This window comes from Myotis yumanensis, unplaced genomic scaffold (assembly GCF_028538775.1).
Source record: "Myotis yumanensis isolate MYYU_CA2020_CCGP unplaced genomic scaffold, mMyoYum1.0.hap1 SCAF_5, whole genome shotgun sequence".
Taxonomy (NCBI): domain Eukaryota; kingdom Metazoa; phylum Chordata; class Mammalia; order Chiroptera; family Vespertilionidae; genus Myotis; species Myotis yumanensis.
Window position 1 is genome coordinate 70,554,035 of NW_027223756.1, and position 23,467 is coordinate 70,577,501.

Here is a 23,467-nt window from a genome sequence, read left to right on the forward strand (position 1 = left end):
GGACAATCTCTTAAGCCAGTGGTTCTCAACCTTCTGGCCCTTTAAATACAGTTCCTCATGTTGACCCAACCATAAAATTATTTTCGTTGCTACTTCATAACTGTAATGTTGCTACTGTTATGAATCGTAATGTAAATATCTGATATGCAGGATGGTCTAGGCGATCTCTGTGAAAGGGTCGTTCGACCGCCAAAGGGGTCGCGACCCACAGGTTGAGAACCGCTGTAAGCAATCACACAGGTCCTCACTTTTACCCTAGGCTAGACTTACTCATGAAATACCTTATTGTTCTTTGAAATTAGTCATTGTATCCCATTCATGAATGTTCTCCATAAAGACATTGCAAATAAATTCCAAAGGACTGACACTCTGTAAGAAAGGAAAGTAGTGGAAATGAAAATATCAACTTCTATTAGTCACAAATGAGGAAAATATTATTTTTAATATTTATTTATTTATTTATTTATTTATTTTAAATAAATCAAAATGACAAACAGCCATATATCCCACAAGGCCTAATTTCACAGCAGCGTGTGAAATTTAAAAACTTTAAATTAGCCGAAACTGGTTTGGCTCAGTGGATAGAGCTTCGGCCTGCGGACTGAAAGGTCCCAGGTTTGATTCCGGTCAAGGGCATGTACCTGAGTTGCAGGCACATCCCCAGTAGGAGATGTGCAGGAGGCAGCTGATCGATGTTTCTCTCTCATCGATGTTTCTAACTCTCTATCTCTCTCCCTTCCTCTCTGTAAAAAATCAATAAAATATATTGGAAAAAAAAAAACTTTAAATTAATTTTAAAAATTAATTATATTAGGAGTGTTTGTAGTAAACAAAATCAAATTTTGAGTAGTGCTTGTGAACGATTAATATCTTTTGTCCCTTAGAACAGGATAAACCAGGGAAGCTCCATACAGAGGCCACATGTCCCATTGCTAGGATAACAGCCTCTGTTGAATGTCTTGTTGGGCTGCTGTCGTAAGTTCTAAGAGCCCATAACTCTGATGCCCTTCATTTTCTGGAGTCCTTAACCAACTCAAGAGAACTCTACAAATGAATTGTAGCTTCCATAAAAACTACCCAGGAAGTGTCATGTTCAGCATATTCTTAGAGAATGCCCCGAATGTGCCAGGCACTTTTCTCCAATTTTAGCACCATGCACTTCAAAACCACCAGGGTGCCAATGGTTTTTGTGGATTTATCTAGCCCATTTGTCTTTGAGTTTCAGATCTTTATAGTTAATTGTCTTCTAGAATTATCCTCTTAGATATTTCAAACTCAACGTAGTCAAACTTAAACTTTTTCTCAAAAGTGATTCCTTTTCCTGTGTTCTCTATTTGCCCATGAATAAAACTTGGGGGGCATGTTAGGGTTGTCCAACTCACCTCTCACCTGATGAAGCCCTGACAATTCGACCTCAGACATATCTCTTAAGTCCATTCCTTGCTATGCTTAGTGCAGGTCTTTAGATGTCTCCCATGGATATTAAACAGCCTCCCACTTGGCTCTCTGTCATCAGCCTTGATGTCCTTATGTCTGTTTCCTGCTTATAACCTTTTGATGACTTCTCATATAAAGGATAAAACTCAAAAGTCCATAAAAATAATAATAGCTAACACTTTTTGATTGGTTCCATAGATTAATTTTTTTTAATTTTCACAACATACTATAAGATAAAGACTATGATTATTCTCATCTTAAAATGAGAACAGTGAGGCGAGTTTCTCTCTGAATCCTGCATTCATTCCACCTGTGGCAAACTACTTGGAGGATTCCAAATGCATCATGATTTGCCATCTTCATTTGCATTTCTCTTTGCCCTCAATACGATACCCACCTAATTAACCACTCTTTCAAGATTGAGCCATCCAGCATCCCTCCATGGTGCCCCTTTCCACCCCAAACAAATATTCCTTCTTTTTGTTGTTATAACCTTATGTGTGTGCATTTAATTCTTCACATTCATTAGTATCTAAAAGACATGGACTGTGTCTAATTTTGGATGAATTTGCAAGGATTCAAAATAGTTAGCTATATTGCATGCTCTTTTAGGATACCACTGCTTAAGACTTTGTTGAAGCCAATAGCTTTTGCAATAACATGCTTGCAAGGTCACGTTAACCCTTTGATAGTTATCTTACAGTCTAGAAAAAAATGTAAAAGAATGCTAGATTTTCCTACTCCTGATGTAAAACAATGGGCCAGGTCCAGCCCTATAGTGAATCAAGTTGTATTGGAGCACAACCCACACCCATTTGTTTATACATTGTCTATGGCTACGTTCTCAGCAGAGTTGAGTAGTTACAACAGAGATATCTATGGCCCACTAAGCCAAAAATGCTTTCTCTCTGGCCCTTTACAACAAAGTTTGCTGAGGCATGCTGGAGAAGACCAAGAGACTAGATTGAGTGTGTACTAAATCTGTCACGTATATTCATGCCTACATGCAGCATTCGGTAAAACCTTAGAAGTTAGGTCTTTGTCAGTTATCACAATGTCAGCTGATTTTATTGTTCATTAGTTACTTTTTTCTTAAAGTGTGCCAACTGGGGAAAATACCCAGTTAATTCTGGGTTATGGTAAAAATGGTCCTATTATAGTTGTAAGATGTGTTTTATTAAAACTATTGTTTTTCATGATGGTTTCTGAAATGGGATTTTTTTCTTACAAAGATGTGTTTTTATTAAACAAAACTATTATTTTTCATGATGATTTCTGAAATGGGGTTTTTCCCTGCATATGCTAGTAGTATGGAGATAATTCTGGGAGGAGTACCAGTGTCTAGCCAGCCTCTCATAAACCCCTCTAGGTAGCAAATCTTCCTATAGAAGCAGGACAGAATATATTCTCTTAGAATAGATATCTCTTGCAGCTAAGAGTCTATGTCCATCACTTTTTAGTTGAACATGCATGATGATTTTATCCTTGGCAGTTGACATATTAGAGTCATTAGCTCAGTTGCATTTGTTGTTTAAATATTAGGCCTTATTGAAATAAGTTTGTTATATGTTGGTCATATTCCAGATGTCTAAAAGAAGCTGTTTATGACATTACAAATATTTTTATTTGTTATAATGATATTAATTTTTTTCTCCACAGAATTATGTTAGAGTTGTTGAGGTCTGGTGGGATGAATATAAAGACTACTTCTATGCCAGTCGTCCTGAATCAAAGGCATTAGCATATGGAGATATCTCTGAGCTGAAAAAATTTCGAGAAGATCACAACTGCAAAAGTTTCAAATGGTTCATGGAAGAGATCGCTTATGATATCACCTCACACTACCCTTTGCCACCCAAAAATATTGACTGGGGAGAAGTAAGTATCAGTGATATTCAGATATCAAAGTGCGTGTGTTTGGAGACTTGAGTTTGGGAGAATGCAGGGAGAGATGAAATGTATGAGAGAGAAGAATCTTGAGGGAAAGTTTGGGTAAATCTGTCTAGTACCTCCTCCACCTTCCCAGTTACCAGCACCCGGAGCAGCTGACTGTGTGTCCCCTCCTCTCTGCACATATGTCTCCTCTAGTCCGGAACACTGTCCACTCTCTCCTGCCACTTCTCTGCCCCTCAGTCTGACTCCCTTTCTTGGCTAATTCCAACTTATTATTACTGCATCCAATGTAGGAATTACCATTGTAGCTTTTCTCAATGAAAAGTCTTCCTTATTCTTTCCCACTCCATCAAAAAGACTCAGTCCTGTGGTTTTTGCATGAGTTCTCATAACACTGAAAATTGCCTCTCTCTTAGCCAGTCAGTTAGTATATGTTCACCATTGTGTCCCAGTGAACTACTGCAGAGACCCCCATATGCAATAGGCCTTCAAAATGCTTGTCAAGTGAACGAATTCATTAATGGTAGCTGGAAATAATTAAAATCAAAGTCATTTCTTTGTTTCTTCAAACTTGCCTTTGTAACTGGGTGCATTTCTGATTCACCCACCCTTATGGGTGCTGTATTAAACATGCCACGAACTTTCACATCTATATGTTTTTGCTTAATTATGTGTCCAACAAATATTAGCTGAGCCAGTCACTCTTCTAGATAGAAAACAAGATAAACAAGGTCCTTTTCCTCAGGGAACTTACATGCCAGTAGATGAGAGACAACCCCCCGCCGTCCTCCCCCGCCCCCCCAAAAAAAACACTAAACAAAACAGGAAAAACAATGAAGAGACTGATAGATGGTGGTAAAGGCTATGAATGAAATTAGCAGGTAATGTTCAAGAGGACATAAGGATAGGGCAGGGAAGGCTTCTCTGAGGAGGTGACATTAATCTGAGATCTGAAATCAGAGAGCTGGGAAAGTGTTCCAGGAAAAGAAAATGAGTTTGAAGGCTCTGAGCCAGGAAATGCTTTGCGTGTTTGATGAGAAGAAAAGAGCAGGTTAAATAAGGCGAAGTGACAGGCAGGTGAGGAGGGAGGCGTTTTATCCTAAGGGTGGTAGGAAGCCATGCAAGGGTTTTAAACAGAAAGGTAACGTGATTTGATTTATGCTGTTGTTTTTAATCACCCTGCTGTGAGGATTTAGAGTAGAAACAATAATGACAGTTTAGGAAATCAGTAGGGTACTTCCAGTGAGAACTGATGGGAGTTTGGACCAGGGCCGTAAGGACAGAGGTGAAGAGAAGCATACAAAGTGAAGATCTGGAGGTAGGTCACTGATGGATTTGTATGCGAAGGACATGGGCCAGGATGACATTTAGTTTTGTTTTTCATTTGAGTAGTGGACCAGGTGGTATCTGAGATTAGGAAGTTGGTAGCCAGGATGAGTGAGAGGGATCAGGAATAGCAAGTTTTCTATTGGTGTTCTGGACTTGGGAAAGGCCCAGGTGGAGTTGTCAAGTAGATCGTAAGCCGTGTAATACTGAAACCCAGAACAGAGGCAAAGGTACATCTAAGGATGTATGTTTGGAGCCATCAGCAGGTGGATTGTTTCATGGGGCTGGATGAGAAAACAATAGGACAGGATCTGTTCCAAAGGAATTCCAAGAAGCCAACAAAGGACTCTATGCCACTCTCTCTCTGCACCTCTTATTTTAGTACCTTTATCCCGTACCCTTATTTCACCTCTGTGTGCTATTACAGCAAGTTGTGTTTAACTCCCAACCAGAGCATAGCCCCTGGCAGCTCAGACCCCAGTTTTGGTTATCTTTTAATCTCCTAATCCAGGGGTCCTCTAACTTTTTAAACAGGGGGCCAGTTCACTGTCCCTCAGACCGTTGGAGGGCCGGACTATAGTTTTAAAAAAAAACTATGAACAAATTCCTATGCACACTGCACATATCTTATTTTGAAGTAAAAAAAACAAAACGGGAACAAATACAATATTTGTATTTGCATGTGGCCCGCGGGCCATAGTTTGAGGACCCCTGTCCTAATTAGTATAGTGCCTTCTATGCGAAAGGAAGGAATTCTCTTGGTGATCTTGTCTGTCTCGTGGCTTTAAAACCATCTACATGTTGGTGACCACAGTTTCTATCTTTAACCTAAATCTCTCTCCCAGAGCTCAGACAAGTATATCCAACTGCCTATTGGACCTCTCCATTTGAATAATAGACATCTCAAACTCAACGCATCCAACAGTGACCTCCCTGTCTCCCCTCCCCAGCCTATCTTTGCTGATTGCTTAGGCCAAAGCTTTGGAGTCTCTTTTGAATCCTTTCCTTCTCTCTCACTTACATCTAGTTCCAGACTCTGATCCTTTCTTACTCTCGTCTAAGCCACCACATCTCACTGAAATTAGCTTTGCCTTCCTACTTCCTGTTCTAAACACAGCAGTCAGGGTGGTCTTTCAAAAATGATCATGTTACTCTGTTAGAAACCTGCAGTGATACCTCCTGTTCCTCAAAGAGAGGCACAGTCCTTTCTAATGGCCTCTAGGGCCTGCATCTCTGGCCTTATTCCTCTCTGGCCTCACCTGCTACTCCTCTCCTCACTCACTCCAGCCCCACTGTCCTCCTTACTTAGTGCAGGCAGCCTTTGCTGCCCCCTCTGCCTGGACCACCTTTCCTCTGCGCGTAGCTAACTCTTACATACACCTCAAGTCTGCTCCCATGGCACCTTCTCAGTGAGATCCAGCTGCTATCTATCCCCCAAACACTCCTAGCCACACAGGCCCTCATTAACTTGCTCTTTTTCTTTTCTGTTTCACGGCACCTATCCCTCTCTAACATGTCTATTGTGGCTTGGGCTTATATTCTGTTTCCTTCCCTAGAATATAAGCTCACTGGGGCAAGGGTCTTTATCCTTTTCATTCATGGTTGTATCAGAGCCTACAACATAACTGACACAGTACTCACTTCATATTGGATGAATAACTAAATGCCTAAGTGAATCAATAGGTGGAATTTTCTGTCCTCCCTTTACAATCTCAATCTGAATACATCTTCAGTTTAACCGCTTCCTGTTCTGGCACCTTACATTTCACTTCTCAGCCTTCCTTGCACATTCCAGGGTAAAACCCACCAGCTGCTTCGGAATTCCTCCAGGCGGCTGCGGGAGAGGGCTCTTCCTCCGCACGTCCATCCCTCCATCCTGACTGACTTGACCCCTCAGCCTTCCTGCAGACGTGAGGGTCCTGAGGACCAGGACTTGCTTTTGCTTCTCTTTGTATCTTCTAAAGCTCTTACATTGTCACAGTGCTCCGTCAGTATATACTGACTGAATGAATAAAACATATATTATAGTAATTATAATTGAGATATGTAATATTTCTAAAAAGGGAAAAGTTTTTTTTTATAAGAAATGTGCATTTCCAAGATGGAAACTATGTTGGCTTTTCTCCTACCTTATCCATAGTCATAGAAAAGTCTCACTGCCTGGTCCAGCTGCCATAACGTTCGCCCCTTGCATCCCTGCAGACAGCTACCAAAAGTGCCTCACAGCCATTTGGGAGAGTTACTTTACAAATTCAGTTCTGTTCTAGACATCTAGGGCCAGTGTCTGTGACCACTGTGGTTAGGTAACTCTAGTTGCTTCTCATTCACGTGAATTATCTGAGTCTGAGATTGTACTTAATAGTTACTGTCTATTAATTTTTTTTCTTCTGTGGTATTTTATCAAAATCTATAGGCCAATGCCCTTCCTTGGAATGAACCCATTCTAATGCTGAGTTAAAGACCCTAAATTATTTCAAAGATGACTACTATGTTCTAAGCTATTCCAAGACTGACAATAAATACAGCAATCACATGGCATTACACATACCCATATGTCCACTATGAACTGCAATATTTAACATGAAACTCTTTTACTCTGATGTTAGGGCATAATAAAAACTAAACAGTTGCCTGCTATTGGTTCTTTGTTCCTTTTTTTAGATCAGAGGCTTTGAATCTGCTTACTGCATTGATAGCATGGGAAGGACAAACGGAGGCTTTGTTGAACTAGGACCCTGCCACAGGATGGGAGGGAACCAGGTAAATTACCTCCTTTCATATTTAAATTGGTTCTATAGTGAGAGCTGCCAGGCTTGTTGATCTTGGGAATTCCTTTGCTTTTCAGTTTGGTAATTTTCTTTGTTTGGTAAAGTAAACCATTCTGTAAAAAAAGAAAAAGAAAAAACGGACTGAGCTAAAACTTTTAGTTAAATGAGGGTATAATAGCAGCACTGCTTTTCACATAAGCAGTCATAATCTAGAATTTAATATAAGACATTCTATCCTATATAATAAAAGGCTAATATGCAAATCGACCGACCGGTTGCTATGACACACACTGACCACCAGGGGGCAGACACTCAATGCAGGAACTGCCCCCTGTGGTCAGTGCGCTCCCACAGGGGGAGCTCTGCTCAACCAGAAGCCTGGCTCACACTGGCGAGCACAGCAGCACCCCCTCCATGGCAGCACTAAGGATGTCCAACTGACGAAGAGGCACCAGGCCTCTAGTTAGAATATATTCTTGTGTGAGTCCATAACTATGCAAGCTTAGCTCCCTAACAATTGTATTTGCAAATATTATCCAGAATTCCACATTTCTTCCCAATAAGCTGGAATGTTACTGCCAGTAATGTATATTTCCCTAATATATTTTCCTACTTCCTTATGTGTTTTTCTTGCCTCTAAGTTAGATTGTAAGCCATCAGATCTGTTTTCACTTATATTTTCTCACATTGTCGGTACTTGATAAATACGTGTTAATGACCCCTTCTGTATCTAAGAGGCTACAGAACATAATCCTTCCAGTGTTAATTTGCTAACATCAAAATGAATACAATTCCAGTCTTTGGATTTATAGTTTTGAACATACAAAAATATTATAGAAAAATAAGATAGCCATTGAGTTAGTTTTTGTGTATCAGCAGAGAAGGTGCCTGTTATTTTTTTCTTTTTTTTTCTTAATAGCTTTTCCGAATCAACGAAGCTAATCAACTCATGCAGTATGACCAGTGTTTGACAAAGGGGCCTGATGGATCAAAAATCATGATTACACACTGTAACCTAAATGAATATAAGGAATGGCAGTACTTCAAGGTATTCTGCATTTCAACTTCCAAAATAATAATTATATGCTATTTCATTTTAATAACACCTACCTTGTGGAATTTAGATGTATAAATCTTAAAACCTGCATTCAAATTGACTTGCATTTCCCTCTCATTCAGTCATTTGTTTTCCTGAGCACTAATGACTCCATTGTTCCATAATGAACCATCACTTTTATTCTCTGGTGCAATGTTGTCATGAGATGTCCGCAAAGGCCCGCTAATCTCAGTAACCCAGGAAAATCAGTATTCTGTGAGGGCAAATATATGTAACAAAAAAAATATTGTGTTTATATTTCATGTTGTCCAGCAGGTGGCGTTGGAGACAGACAAATAACACTTGGAAATCTAGGCCTTCACTACTTCCTTATCATTGTTTTATAGATACAATCATTAGATAAATGTTGCCTGTTTCTTGCTTTAAAGGTCATATTTAGTTGACACTGTGGGAAGGAACAGTTTTTCTATTTTAGCTGTGAATATTCAAGAATTCTGTGCCAAGTTGAGGATTCCATCATATTGATGGATGTATGTATAATTTTCAAAGTATGCACTTGGCTAAAATAAATTTATTGTAAAACATAAAGTTTGGAAAGCTACCCCAAACTGAAATAACCTGGCAACCTCAACTTTATTTACTCATTTAATATATGTTATCATACCCTGTCTGTCATGCAAGCACTTGTTTACTATGTAGGTATGTTACTATGACCCAGCTTAATATTCCCAATCATCAACATTCATAGATAATTACTATAAAGTGGTGAGTGTGTCAATTGCTGATTTTTTTATAACAAGTTAGGAAGGAGAAGATCAGCATAAATCTTGAAGAACAAAGCATTTATTTCCACAAAGAAATTAATAATAGCAGTAAGTGATAGGAGTCAGGGAGAACAATATTAGTAAAGTAGTAAAAGAAGGCTAAGAGACCAGAAACTACCATTGAGAAGTAATAGATTAAAAAATGGAATGTGCATATTTTATATACTTTAAAGGGCACAGCACTAAATATACATCTGTGCATCAGACATTACTAAACATACAGGGGTGGGCAAAAGTAGGCTTACAGTTGTGAGTACATGAAAGTTTATTCTTGTATTTATTAATTATTATTTCTATTATTATTATTGTTTTTATTATTTCATATCCTTATAATTTGTCTTTTAGGTAACGATGGCTGATAATTTAACTAATGACCAATGAAAGTGGATACTTAAATCTACTTTTGCCACCTCTGAATACTAGGGCTAGTGACTTCAAAAAATAAGCACATCATACTACAATAACAGAGAAGGGGGGGAAAAGGTAGAAATTAAAATAAGCACAATGCCATAAGACAGCAGAAGAGAGGTTAATAGGAATTATTTCTGATGAGTTTCATAGAGGAAGTATCATTGCACCGGTATCACTGAAGTATAAAGAGATTTCTCATGGAGAGTAAGTAAGAAAAATGGGTGAGCAAAGGCATGGCATGAAAGTGTATAGAGAAAAATACGAGGAATCACGTTTAGATTTCCCTCCATATGACAGAACATTGAACTTCACTTTGTAAGTTTAGGAGAGCAGTTGGCATTATTTGAGGAATGCAGTGATAGGAAACAGTTGATACTTTTAGGAAAATAATTCTGGAAACATTGTGAAATATGAACTGTAAAGCTTCATCAGAAGTTCTCAAACTCTCTGGTCTCTGGATTCCATTTACACTCTTAAAAATTATTGGGACTCTTCTCACACAGATTATGTTTATGTAGATTATAGCTAACAAAATATCCAAAATTGGAGATTAATTCAATAAATTTTACAGGTATTTATGTATTAATTTATAATTTATATAAAACTAATACTAGCCCTATTGCATATTAATATAAATACTTTTCATGAATAATAACTTTTTCAAAAAAAGTGAGGAAGGCATTGTTTTATAGTTTAGCAAATCCCTTTAATATCTGGTTTAATAGAAGGCAGCTGAATTCTCATACTACTTCTACATTCCATTTGAAATTATATATTGTTTTAGTTGCAGTAGATGAGGAAAATCCAGCCTCACATAAACATTCAGTTGGAAAAGAGGAATAATTTAATAGCATTTTCCGACAATTTGGCTATTCTTTGATGCTACTACACAAGTCTATAAGTGATAGTTTCTTAAGTTATTTGTCGTGTAGAATCTGAAACCATATAAGTGAACATTTTCCTATGTTACATTAAAATCCATTGGTCTTTGATGGATTTTTTACCCATATGAGCTTTTGTAACATCATGCATTGCTCGTTTGGAAAATCGTGGTTTACTAAGTTATGATCTTGCAAATGGTGACACATTTCATTGTGCAATGTCAAAAATATACATATTAGGAAGCTATCATGTTCACGGTGGTGTTTTCCAGTTTTCAAAAATTCTTAATATTTGCTTGAAAACTCAACTTGTATCAATGGCACCAAATACTGTCAGATTTGTGGATGTGTTTTTTGTGATTGTTGTTTTTCTTCTTGAAGGGAGAGGCTCACTTCCTTTTCATGAAAATGTCTACAAAGTTTAAATAATTGTAGTTTATCTGTGAGTTGACCTTTCTAGTCAAAATGACAAATCATGAAAAAAGCAGCTAGTTGAACTCTGTCAAGTCAAACAGTTGCATGTGTACTTTCCCTCAAGATAACCGTGGTAATCACTATACAGAAGTGTCTTATGCATATTTCCCATTTCATCTTATAGAATCTTTTTAAAAGTATACTCAAGAGTTAAGATTTAGTAAAACTAATAAGTTTTACTGCTTCATCAAGGACATTCTTAAGTGAAATTGGCATTTCCTTTTTTAACTGTTAGAATGGACTATTAGCACAGTTTTGTGACACTGCTTAATTTATGCTGAGGCACCAGCACTTTCATCCACCATTGCTTTTGCACTGTCAGTATAAATGTCAATACAAGGAAAAAGGCAAATGGGGCCTTTGTATTATTATCAAAATAGTTTCGACCTTACAGATACAATCTTAGATAGCCTGAGGACCACCCTCTAAGAAGCCCTGAACTATGTGAAGAAACCTACAACAGATGATGAGGGCTAAACTAAGGCATTGGCAGTGGGGATGGGAAAGGGTATATACCAGAGATATTGCAAATATCACACCTTGTGACTGCTCAACAGGAAGGGAGGGAGAGAAAGGAAGTGAGGAAGGGAAAGAAGGTACAACATGAATGCCTCTATCATGAGGACTGGAAAGCTGATATTGTCATTAGTCAGAATAGGAACTAGAAAAATAGATTTGGCGGGAAAGATAATGAATTTAGGTTTGTATGCACTGAACTTGAGGTACCAGCAGTACATTATAACATAAGTCTTTATATAAACAATAAAAGCACTTACAAGACTGATGATCAAGAAAAGTCCGAAGTCTGATGTATAGTTGGTTGGTTGAAGCCTGTCCATCTTGCTTGAATTATCTTTTTTTTTCCAAAAAAAATTTTTTTTAAGTACAGTTGACATTCAATATTATATTAGTTTCAGGTGTATAGCATAGTGGTTAATCCCCCCAATAAGTCTAGTACCCAGCTGACACCATACATAGTTATTACAGTATTATATTCCCTATGCTATACTTTATATCCCTGTGACTATTTTGTAATGGAACAGAATAGAGAGCCCAGAAATATATCTATGCCTATTTGGTTAATTAATCTATGACAAAGAAGACAAGAATATACAATGGGTAAAGACAGTCTCTTCAATAAACGGTGATGGGAAAACAGCACAGGCACATGCAAAAAATGAAACTAGATCACTTCCTTACACTATATATAAGAATAAACTCAAAGTAGATTAAAAACTTAAAATGTAAGACCCAAAATCATAAAACTCCTAGAAGAAAGCGTAGACACTAAACTCTCTGACATGCTCTTTTTAATGTTTTTTTGGATATGTCTCCTCCAGCAAGGGAAACCAAAGAAAAAATAAACAAATGGGATTATATCAAACTAAAAGGTTTTTGCATAACAAAGGAAACCATCAACAAAACGTAAAGACATCCTACTGATTTGAATTAACTTCGTATGAAAGCCAAATAAGGACTTCTTCTAATGTCAGTAACATCAAAAAAGTACAAATTTAAAACTTTTTTTCTGTGTTTTCCAGAACCTGCACAGGTTTACTCACATTCCTTCCGGAAAGTGCTTAGACCGCTCAGATGTCCTCCATCAAGTGTTCCTCTCCAATTGTGACTCCAGTAAAATGACTCAGAAGTGGGAAATGAATAACATCCACAGTGTTTAGAAAGAATAAAAGAAACCAATAACCTACCTACTGACACGTAAATTTTCACAGGACTGAAAACCGCCTGAAACCTGCTGCAACTATTATTAACTCTGTACAGCTCCAAACCCAGCACCTCCTGATAGGTTTGAAGGACATTGATAAACTGTGATTTTACAATAACATTGTCATCTGCAGTTACTGTTTACAAAACTGCTTTTACCTTAAACTTTATAGATGTTTACATCTTTTTGTGTTGTTTTGTTTTAAGATGATGTTGGTAATTTGTGCATTTATATCTGTTCAGAACAGAGCTAAAAGCATCGTTGTCTTCTTTGGGATTACACTCAGGGGTCTGACAGGCAGTTTGATTTTTTTTTTTTAACACACTTGAAAAAAGGTTGGAGTAACCAGACTTTCATATATAACTTGGTGATTATCAACCTGTTGTGTCTTTATTTAATTTTACATCTTTTTGAAGCACTGCCACAGGTTATTAGCCAAGGTGGCCTTCCTTCACCGTCATGCTGCTTTTTTGAAAGGTGAATTTCAACACATTTAGTGCCTCTTTCATTTTCTCAGTATATATTTCAAGAGCTTTCAATGAAATGTATAGGATGGTAATGATGGAATTGTCACCAGTAAATACTTTTACTACTCAGAAATGAATTTATGTGCTACCATTTGCTCTGAGATCAAATGTTGTATGGCTTGAAAAAAAATTAACAACATGAAACCCCAAGGCTCTCCCATAGGAATTGAAGATTGTATGGCATTAAGTTCCTTACTTGCCGGCATTCCCACTGCCCTCTGTTAATACCAACTCCTAAAAGAGAAGAAGGGTCTGCCAACTAGAAAAAAATTGACCATTGACCTCTGGAATTTACTTTCCCCCAATACCTGTCATTATAGAAAACTATAATTCTCAGTTTCAAATCTTAAAATGGGGGAGAGGGGAGGTAACAAAAACAACAAAACACTGCTGTAAACAAACATCAAAGGTTCATTCTGAAGTAAGAATTTTCAAGCCCTTGTTAAATTAAGCCTTACAAAGCTCCTGTGCATTATAACCTAAGCTGTGCAACCTTTCAAGCCAAGAGTGAATGGATGTTTTATTTATATCTTCATCCAAATAAAATTCCCTGCATATTTTTTAAAAATTTAAAAAGGCTATTTAAAAATACAGTTCATTAACCAATATGAACTCCTTTCTGTTAGATTAAGTGTTAGTTCCCTAATCTTTATTTTTTTTTATTTTTTCCCCCCTAATCTTTATTAATTCTTTTAGGAAGTATATTTCTATTAGTATTTTTCCAGTGAAAAGAAGACTTGTTTGGATTTAAACATTTACTAAGACAGTATAGGAAAACCAAATACTGGAGATGATTGATTAGATTTTTATTTCTAACGAAATACTCTTTTATTGCTCAAAATATTAAAATGCTATGTTAAGCCTGACCGGTGTGACTCAGTGGTTGAGCATCGACCTTTGAACCAGGAGGTCACAGTTCAATTCCTGGTCAGGGCACAAGCCCTGTTGCAGGCTTGATCCCCAGTAGGGGGCATGCAGGAGGCAGCCAATCAATGATTCTCATCATTGATGTTTCTCTCTCTCTGAAATCAATAAAAATATATTTTTAAAAATAATAAAATGCTATGTGTGTGTGTGGGGGGGAATAACATGAGTTGGGGAATGGCAAGTAAATTAAGCATTTTTGATCCTGTAATTATGATAGCATTACAATGAATGGAATTCACAAACTACTGCCAGAGGGAAATATTTTTAATTAAAGCTCAAAAAAGAAAAAAACAACAACAAAAAAACAAAAACCTACATTTGTTTAAATGAAAAGTCTACAAATCTGTTTCTTCCAAGGCTAGTCCTTAAATTTGGAGAGTTAAACATCCTAAACAGAATTTTATTTATAATTTTGAATTGTCTATTTGTATTTTGCTACTGATCTATAATCAACCATTTTAACTTTCATTCCTCTCTAGAGATGTTTAAAAAGGAGTAAATTTATATGCTTAAATAATTGCAAAATAAATCAACTATAAGAAAGAAAGAGAATTGGTACTTTAATTACTTGTGTGTTTGCAAATAGGTTCCATTTTTCTTGTTGAATAAATTATAACCTTGTTAACTATGCATAGGCCTAAGAAAGGTGGCACATAAACTGTGCATGTAAATTTTAAATAGATATTTTGTGCAATTCGTAGATAATCTATGAAAGTGATTCTCTATATTGAAATCAGAAACCTTACCAAACACACACAAAAAAAACAACATCAGAAGCTGCTGCCATAATGACTGTATTTTCTACTGTAGGCTGCTTTGGAAATAATTCCCATATCCTTGCTTTGTAAGTTGATAATATCACTATGCATTTCTACACATTTTATAAATTTGATTTGTGCAGATTTTGATACACTGTATGTTTCTGTAGAAATTATATAAATATTCAGAATTTTATTAGGGATAAATTTGAGAAGTTTATGTATATCTTAATTATGGGTTGCTTGTTTTTTAGATGAGAAAAAATAAAATACTGTATTTTAATTCATGGGTTTTTTCAGTACTTGTAATCATTTCTAAATCTTATTACTGCACATTCGAAGTAATAACTGGATTGTTATGGATTGTTCATAAGATAAACAAATAGAATAGCTAAAATATCATAAGCCATAGTTATATATTGAGTATGTGCTTGAGTTTGGGGTTGAGTTCTTGGAGTGTGCTTAGAATACTCAGACCTTACCTACCAGTATGTGTAGGAAGGAAACAGGTTTATTTTTGCCTCTGGTTACCTATGTGTAGCAATTTTTTTTTAAAAGTCCCATATCCAATTACAAAAAAAACAAACGCAGCAACATCTTTTTTGACAGTATATTCTACAATATAATTGCCTATTGAAAGCAAAAATGTCTTTTAAGTCAAAATTCTCTACAACTGACCAAGTGAATAGAAAGAAGGGAAGCCTACCAAAATGAAGTTAGAAATAGGTCATAGGACCTTGTGGCACAACACATGGCACCTCAAGGAGATTGGCTACTAACATCCAAGTAAGTGATCCTGTTGATTTGGGAAACTTGCTCTAAACTAACTTGGCTATTGTGTCTTCCAATTCTCAGCTCCTGTGCCTAAAAAATATGAAAAAACTGGCAGCTCCAGACTGGAGTAAATGTGGGCTCACGTATTTAAGGTAGTCTCTCACGGGGATCTTGAAATAAATTTCATTTCTAGACAGAATGTAATTGGGGAAAAAATCTGCTGATAATTCAATAGAAAATATGACAAGTACCTGACCTGAGCCAGATACCCAGTAGGCCAGTAGTTTGTGCATGTGAAACTTAATCCATTTGAAAACACTTTTAGAAAGTATTGAGCATTATAAAAATGCATTTTATTCATTAGAATCAATCTGTTGCAAGAAAATGGACAAAAGTCAGAATGATTTGAGGGGAATGCTATCCCTGAAATTAGAAATTAAAGGAGGGACTGTTTCTAAATTCAATAATTGCTTTGCAGTTTTTATTTTTAAAATTTTGAAATGCCCATAATTAAAGTTGTTGGATGTCTGTTTTCTAAGTGAATCAGGCCTGGTAACCGCATCTGAGCAGAGGTGGGATGAAGGGTTCTGCAATTTTTATAATAGAATGATGTTTCAATCTGGTCATCTGAATAGTAGTATAGTATATGTACTTTTATTGGAATCCCTACTCCACTACAAATTACTTGTTTGACTTTGGATAAGTTATTTAACCTCTATGCCTCAGTTTTCCCTTTTGTAAGATGGGGAAAATAATAGTGCTTATTTCATAGGATTGTTACTAGGATTGAATAAGTTAATGTACGTAAAGTACTTATAATAGTTCTTGCATATATTCAGGGTAATATAAATGTTAGCTATTATTACCTCATTTCAAAGTTTTAAAATCTGTCTATCAGATTTAAGACAGCTACATTGCAGACCTTCTATAAAGGCTGTGTGCGTGTGTGTGTGTGTGTAACTGTGCTTCATATATGAGATATTATTATCCCTACTTTACAAGTGAAGAAATGAAGTTCAGAAGTTAAGTTTCCTCTTAAACTGGGGGTGACCTAGTGTTCATAAGGGAATAAAGTGTTTATCACACCATTCATATAGCATGTGTAGGATGTAATCTCAGTGGTCCAATTGAACATTTGGATAAAATTAAGTGCATCTTGAAGAATGTATTCTTTAAATTATGAAATTTGTCTCAGGCGTTTGATATGAGCAAGTAAACTCTATCTGTATTAACAATTAAATGCATAAAGCAAAACTAAAACTTTCAGTAAAAAATAGAGATCAATATACTTCCATGTCTGCCCATACATAGTAATGAGTATTGGACATATACTCCTGTCCTAAACAACTATAAAACTGGACAAAATATATGGGGCAACTGTTTTCAGTTGTATAACAGGCAAAGCCGACTGAGATACTTGAGAGAAGGGAAGCACAGCAGGTGAACCCCAGGTTCACCATGTCTGTCTACCAAACATGGTACAGGAAAGTGGAGCTCAAACAGTGGTCATACCACTAAGGTGAAGAGTGAGTTTGGGGCCGCTGAGACAGCTGGAATTTACAGGGGAGGTTTCTGGAGGGGAGTGCACTTGACCACCAGGAGAACTGCACAGAAGTTTGTATGGCACTGGACAAATTGTGGTATAATCATACAATGGAATGTTACAAAGCAACGAACATGAATGAACTGGTCATATATAAGTCAGTAAGATACTGTTGAGGGACAAAGACAATTCCCAAAAGACTTCAACAAACACTTTCTGTGAAATCAAAAGCAACTAAAATTAAACATCCAGTCACACATTTATATGTGGTAGAGAGGTTAAATAAACTTGTCCAAGCTTAGAAATTTAGTATTGGAGCCAAAGTCATAAACAACTCTAATATTCCATGTCCTCAGAACCCTGTGGGATGAATTTCTATCAGTGTTTTCTATGTTAACTGCAGTTTTCCTCTCCACCTTGACTGTCAAGAATCTCAGAACTAAATCTAATTCTGATCATAAAACTATATTAACCCATACATATTGGTATATTTTTTAAACTAATATTTATTGGGTATTTACTATTTCTGGCCAATAGGACGAATGTTTTAAATGCAATGCCTTATTTAACACTAAAAAAAAAAAATTCTCATTTTACAGATGGGGAAACTGAAAGGTTACATGACTTGTCTGATGTTACTGAACCAAAAAGAAACAGAGCCCAACTCTGACCTGATTCCCAGGTATAAGCTTTATCACTTTACTCTTAATTTCTTTCATAACCTTGTTTTCCCTTTTGTATGTGTTTTTTAAATTTTTTCTTTGTATAAGCGATCCCATCTTGATTAGAAAAAATGTGGAGAATTAAAGAATAGCACATAAATTGGAATGAATTAATGTTTGACTATCTCTTACCAGCGCCCTAGGACATTGAACTAGTTGACCACCATGTCTCCCTGAAGGAGACGGGTCCAATTGATATAAAGCTCATTTCTAGTTCCAAAATTTGATGCTACATATTGCTTTAAAAAAATTTTTTTCCTTTTAATGTGGCAACCTAATTGTGCTCCTGAGCCACTATTTTTTTTTTAAATTGATTTCAGAGAGGAAGGGAGAGGGAGAGAAAGATAAAAACAGCAATGATGAGAGAGAATTGGCTGCTTCCTGCATGTTCCCCACTGGGGATCAAGCCCCAACCTGGGCATGTGCCCTGACCTGGAATTGAACCTCGGCCTCCTGGTTCATAGGTAACGCCCAACTGCTGAACCATGCTGGTTGGGCCTGAGCCACTGACTATGCTATAGATGTAAGTCCCAGATGAGGCTCACTAAAAGAGAAGTCTGCACTGTAAATCCTGAAGAAAAAAGGCCCAGGAGCACAAGGAAATTCCATTACAACCTCAGAAACAATGTCTATGTTTATGTTTACTACAGGATAAGATAGATGAGTTTCCAGTCAGGGCAAGGAGGGTGTCTTAGACAACTTTAAAAACAATGTTTAGCTGGAAGGCATACATAAACTTTTCTCAACAACCCTATCTCAAGTAAATATTAATAATTTTATATTCACCTATACTATTCAATTTATAAAAGGGGCAAATTGGTGAACCTTAAGCAGAATTTTACCTGTAGACATGTTTTCTTTGGACATTTGAATTCATTGCTAATATTTACAATTCAGATTTCACAAAACTAGAATAAATACTCCAAAATTTATATGGAACCATAAAAGACCCCAAAAAGGTACAGCAGTCTTGAGAAAGAAGAATGAAGTTAGAGGGATCACAATACTAGATATCAAACTATATTACAAAGCCATTATAACCAAAACAGCCTGCTACTGGCACAAACAGGCATCAGACCAATGGATCAGAACAGAGACGCCAGATATTAAATCCACACTATTACTGTCAATATTTGACAAAGGAGGTAAGAACATGCAATGGAGTAAAGACAGTCTCTTCAACAAATGGTGCTGGGAAAACTGGACAGACACATACAAAAAAATGAAACTAGACCACCAACTTACACCATACACAAGAATAAACTCAAGATGGATAAAAGACTTAAATGTAAGGCATGAAACCATAAAAATCTTAGAAAACATAGGCAATGGCATCTCAGACACTTCACGTAGCAGAATTTTTGCTATACATCTCCTCGGGCAAAGGAAATCAAGGAGAAAGTAAATAAATGGGATTCCATCAAAATAAAAAGTTTCTGCACAGCAAAAGAAACCACCATCAAAATGAAAAAGGAACCCACTGTAGGGAAAACACATTTGCCAATGATATATCTGATAAGGGGTTAATCTCCAAAATATATAAAGTACTCATACAACTAAACAAAAGGAAGACAAACAATCCAATTAAAAATTGGGCAGAAGACCTGAATAGACATTTCTCTGAAAAGGACATACAAATGGCCAAGAGACATATGAAAAAATACTAATTATCAGAGAAATGCAAATTAAAACCACAATAAGATATCACCTCACACCTGCCAGAATGGCTATCATCAAAAAATTAACAAGTGCTGGCAAGGATGCAGAGAAAAAGGGAACACTAGCCCTAACCGGTTTGGCTCAGTGGATAGAGCGTCAGCCTGCAGACTGAAGGGTCCCAGGTTCGATTCCGGTCAAGGGCATGTACCTTGGTTGCGGGCACATCCCTAGTGGGGAGTGTGCAGGAGGCAGCTGACTGATGTTTCTCACTCTCTATCCCTCTCCCTTCCTCTCTGTAAAAAATCAATAAAATATATTTTAAAAAAGAAAAGAAAAAGGGAACACTAGTTCACTGCTGATGGGAATGCAAACTGGTGCAGCCACTATAGAAAACAGTATGGAGTTTCCTCAAAAAATTAAAAATGGAACTTCCTTTGAACTAGTAATCCCACTTCTGGGAATATATCCTAACTCCCCCAAAACACCAAGCAGAAAGAATATATGCACCCCTATGTTCTTAGCAAAACAATTTACAATAGCTAAGATATGGAAACAGCCCAAGTGCCCATAAGTAGATGAATGGATAAAAAAAAGCTGTGGGACATTTACATAATGGAATACTATGCAGCTATAAAAAAGATGGATCTCTTACCTTTTGGGACAGCATGGATGGACTTGTAGACAATTTTGCTCAGTGAAATAAGCCAATCTGAGAAAGTCAAGTATCACATGATCTCACTAATTTGTGAAATCTAATGAACAAAATGAATTGACCAACAAAATAAGACCCAAAGCATGGAGGCATGGAACAGATTGACATACTGTGACATACTTTGATGTGGGGTTGGAGGGACGAGAAGAGATAAACCAAAGAACTTATATACTTATATGCATAGCCCATAGACACGAGCAAAAGGTGGTGAAACCTGGTGGAGGTGGGGGGCTTAGGGCCTGGGAGGAGGTGGGTAAAGGGGGGGAAATGGGATATATCTATAATACTATCAACAGTAAAAAAATTATTTTTTAATGAACTGCAATTTAAAACTTATGAATTATTTATTTCTGGAATTTTCCATTTAATACTTTTGACCAAAGGTAAGTGAAACTTCAAAAGTGAAACCAGGTAAGAGAGGACCCCAGTATACAAAAATAAAAAATTAACTGTCCTCATAGAGCTTACTTTCTTGCTCCTCAATTCACCTCATCCATAGTTTCCAATAGGAATCTCATGAGAACTAGTCCACAAATAGTTGATTTCCAGAGATGTGTTTTATTTTAAAGGGACTGAATGTTATACAGTGGCAACACCGCTCCTTTAGCTTTCTTCTTGCTATTCCCCAAGAAATAAAATCATTGCTGCTTTGTAAAAACACTTTCAGTGGCATATATAGTAATAGAAAGCCAGGTTTAAGATAATGTTCTATTTGTACTATCCTAAGACAAAGCAAAGCACTTAACACAAAAGGCACACTGTCATCTGAGCAAGTTTGCAAGTGACTGCTTTGAAATGTAAAAGTTCTTAGGATCTTCTAACCCAGCACCCTGCTTTTATAGATTAAAAGACCAGAAACAGCAGCTATATAGAAATGAATTTGAGCCCTACCTCAGTCCTTGCACCAAAATTAATTCCTGAAAGATCAAATATTGAATCAAGTAATTTTTTAAAAGAAAACACTTTTTATAATATTTGAGTGGGGAAGGCCTCCCAAGGCCACTAAATAAATTTGCCTACATAAAAATAAATCTTTGCATGATAAAAGCATCATAAACAAACAACAAAGGCAAAAATATTTACAATGCATGTCACAAAGGGTTATTTTCCTTAATTCCCACAAATTATCAATAAAAGACCAATGAGACAGAAAACCACAGGAAACACAAATGGCTCTTAAACAATTATAAGCTAAATTCCTAATAGGAACCATTTTTAATGTGTCAGAGTAGCAAAGATTAAGTCTGAGAACTATTACATTGCTGAGATGAGGAAATGGGTAAGCTAACATTCATTGCTATGGAATATACACTGAGTGGCCAGATTATTATGACCACCTGACGTTTGTAGGCAAATTAGCCATACACTGCATTGTATGGGATATGGAAGCCAAAAGCCTGTTTGAACACCTTTGCTGTCTGCAGTTACCAAGATAAATGTCTCCAATTCGCACAGGAACACAAGGATTGGACAGTCGAGCATTGGAAAAAAGTCGTGTGGTCCAATGAATCACATTTCCAGTTGCATCATGCAGATGGCAGAGTGAGAATTTGGCAGAAACAGCATGAAAGCATGCACCCCACATGCATGAGTACAACCCTTCAAGCTGGTGGGGCAGTGTTATGGTTTGGGGCATGTTTTCCTGGCATGATTTGGGCCCTTTAATTCGTGTGGAACGTCTGAATAGCACTACATACCTAATTATTGTTGCTGATCAGGTTCATCCTATCATGTTGATGGCGTATCTCAATGGAGATGGCTTCTTCCAACAAGACAATGGCCATGCCACGGTGCTCATATTGTGCAGGAGGGGTTTCAAGAACATGAGGGAGACTTTACCTTGCTTAGGTGGCCCCCACAATCACCAGATCTCAATCCAATTGAGCATTTGTGGGACAAAGTTAAAAGAGCCATCAGGCCCTGACCAGTTTGGCTCAGTGGATAGAGCGTCGGCCTGCGGACTGAGGGGTCCCAGGTTCGATTCGGGTCGGAGGCATGTACCTTGGTTGCGGGCACATCCCTGGTGGAGGGTGTGCAGGAGGCGGCTGATCGATGTTTCTCTCTCATCGATGTTTCTAGCTCTCTGTCCCTCTCCCTCTCTGTAAAAAATCAATAAAATATATATTTTTTAAAAAGAGCTATCAGGCAGCTGGTTCCACAACCATCAAATCTCTCAGAACTGGACAGTGCTATTCATCAGGCATGGTGTCAGATTCCTCGCTCACCTTTCAACATCTCGTGGAGTCAATGCCAAGAATTGCCGCAGTATTGAAGGCAAAACGTGGCCCAATGAAGTACTGATGGGGTGGTCATAATAATCTGGCCACTCACATTTAAATATATCCCACGTTCCAAGGCTGTTAAATCCCATTGTTTACACATATCTTCAGAAAAAAATCACTTCTACTGTTGTGGTAAACAACCTGCTTCCCTATTTATAATGGTCTGGCCCTCTAGCAACTTCAGCACGAAATTATAGCTAATTTGCCTACAAACATCAGGTGGTCATAATTATCTGGCAACTCAGTGTATATAGTAAGCTTCAATTTATGGAATATTAATATACAGACCTATTATGTTAAAGGATGTATTATTGCATTATTGGGATTGTCTTCTGGGAGAATCATGTAGCTGGTAATCAAGGATATAAACTATCCAATACATAGCCCTTTCACATTTTGTACCATTAAGATATTACCTATTCAATAAAAGGGAAAAAGAGATCTTCATAAACATACCTTCCAAGTACACACTGGTCTGGGATAGAACCTCATTCTTATTACTATTTCAGTACTTTCCAATATAACTCCTTGAAGTCACCTAGTCTTGGAAACTTACTGATCTAATCTTTAGAGGGATTTGAAATTTTGATCCATCCTTACAAAATACCAAACATGACTCGTCTGAAACCCTGAGCTTATTTTGGAGCAGCTCTTGATCAAGTCATTCTTAGCTTGGAAACATATTTTATATAAAGGACAGAATGAAAGCAGGCACAAAAGCTCAAAAGAAAGGTAACAAAAAAAAGGTAACGAGGAACCTGATAAGTCT

The 23,467-nt window shown here is 37.0% G+C and overlaps 1 protein-coding gene across 2 annotated transcripts in view; it reads left to right on the forward strand.

The window, feature by feature from the left end:
• The window catches only part of GALNT7 (polypeptide N-acetylgalactosaminyltransferase 7), a 134,874-nt gene extending 119,585 nt beyond the window's left edge, over positions 1-15,289 (forward strand). For both annotated transcript variants that reach the window (XM_070415473.1, XM_070415472.1), the window contains exons 9-12: positions 3,097-3,315; positions 7,318-7,416; positions 8,344-8,472; positions 12,613-15,289. In XM_070415473.1, the coding sequence (XP_070271574.1) occupies positions 3,097-3,315; positions 7,318-7,416; positions 8,344-8,472; positions 12,613-12,750 (585 nt within the window). In that variant the 3' untranslated portion in view covers positions 12,751-15,289. The remainder of the gene's footprint in view (positions 1-3,096; positions 3,316-7,317; positions 7,417-8,343; positions 8,473-12,612) is intronic.
• Positions 15,290-23,467: the final 8,178 nt, after the last annotated feature.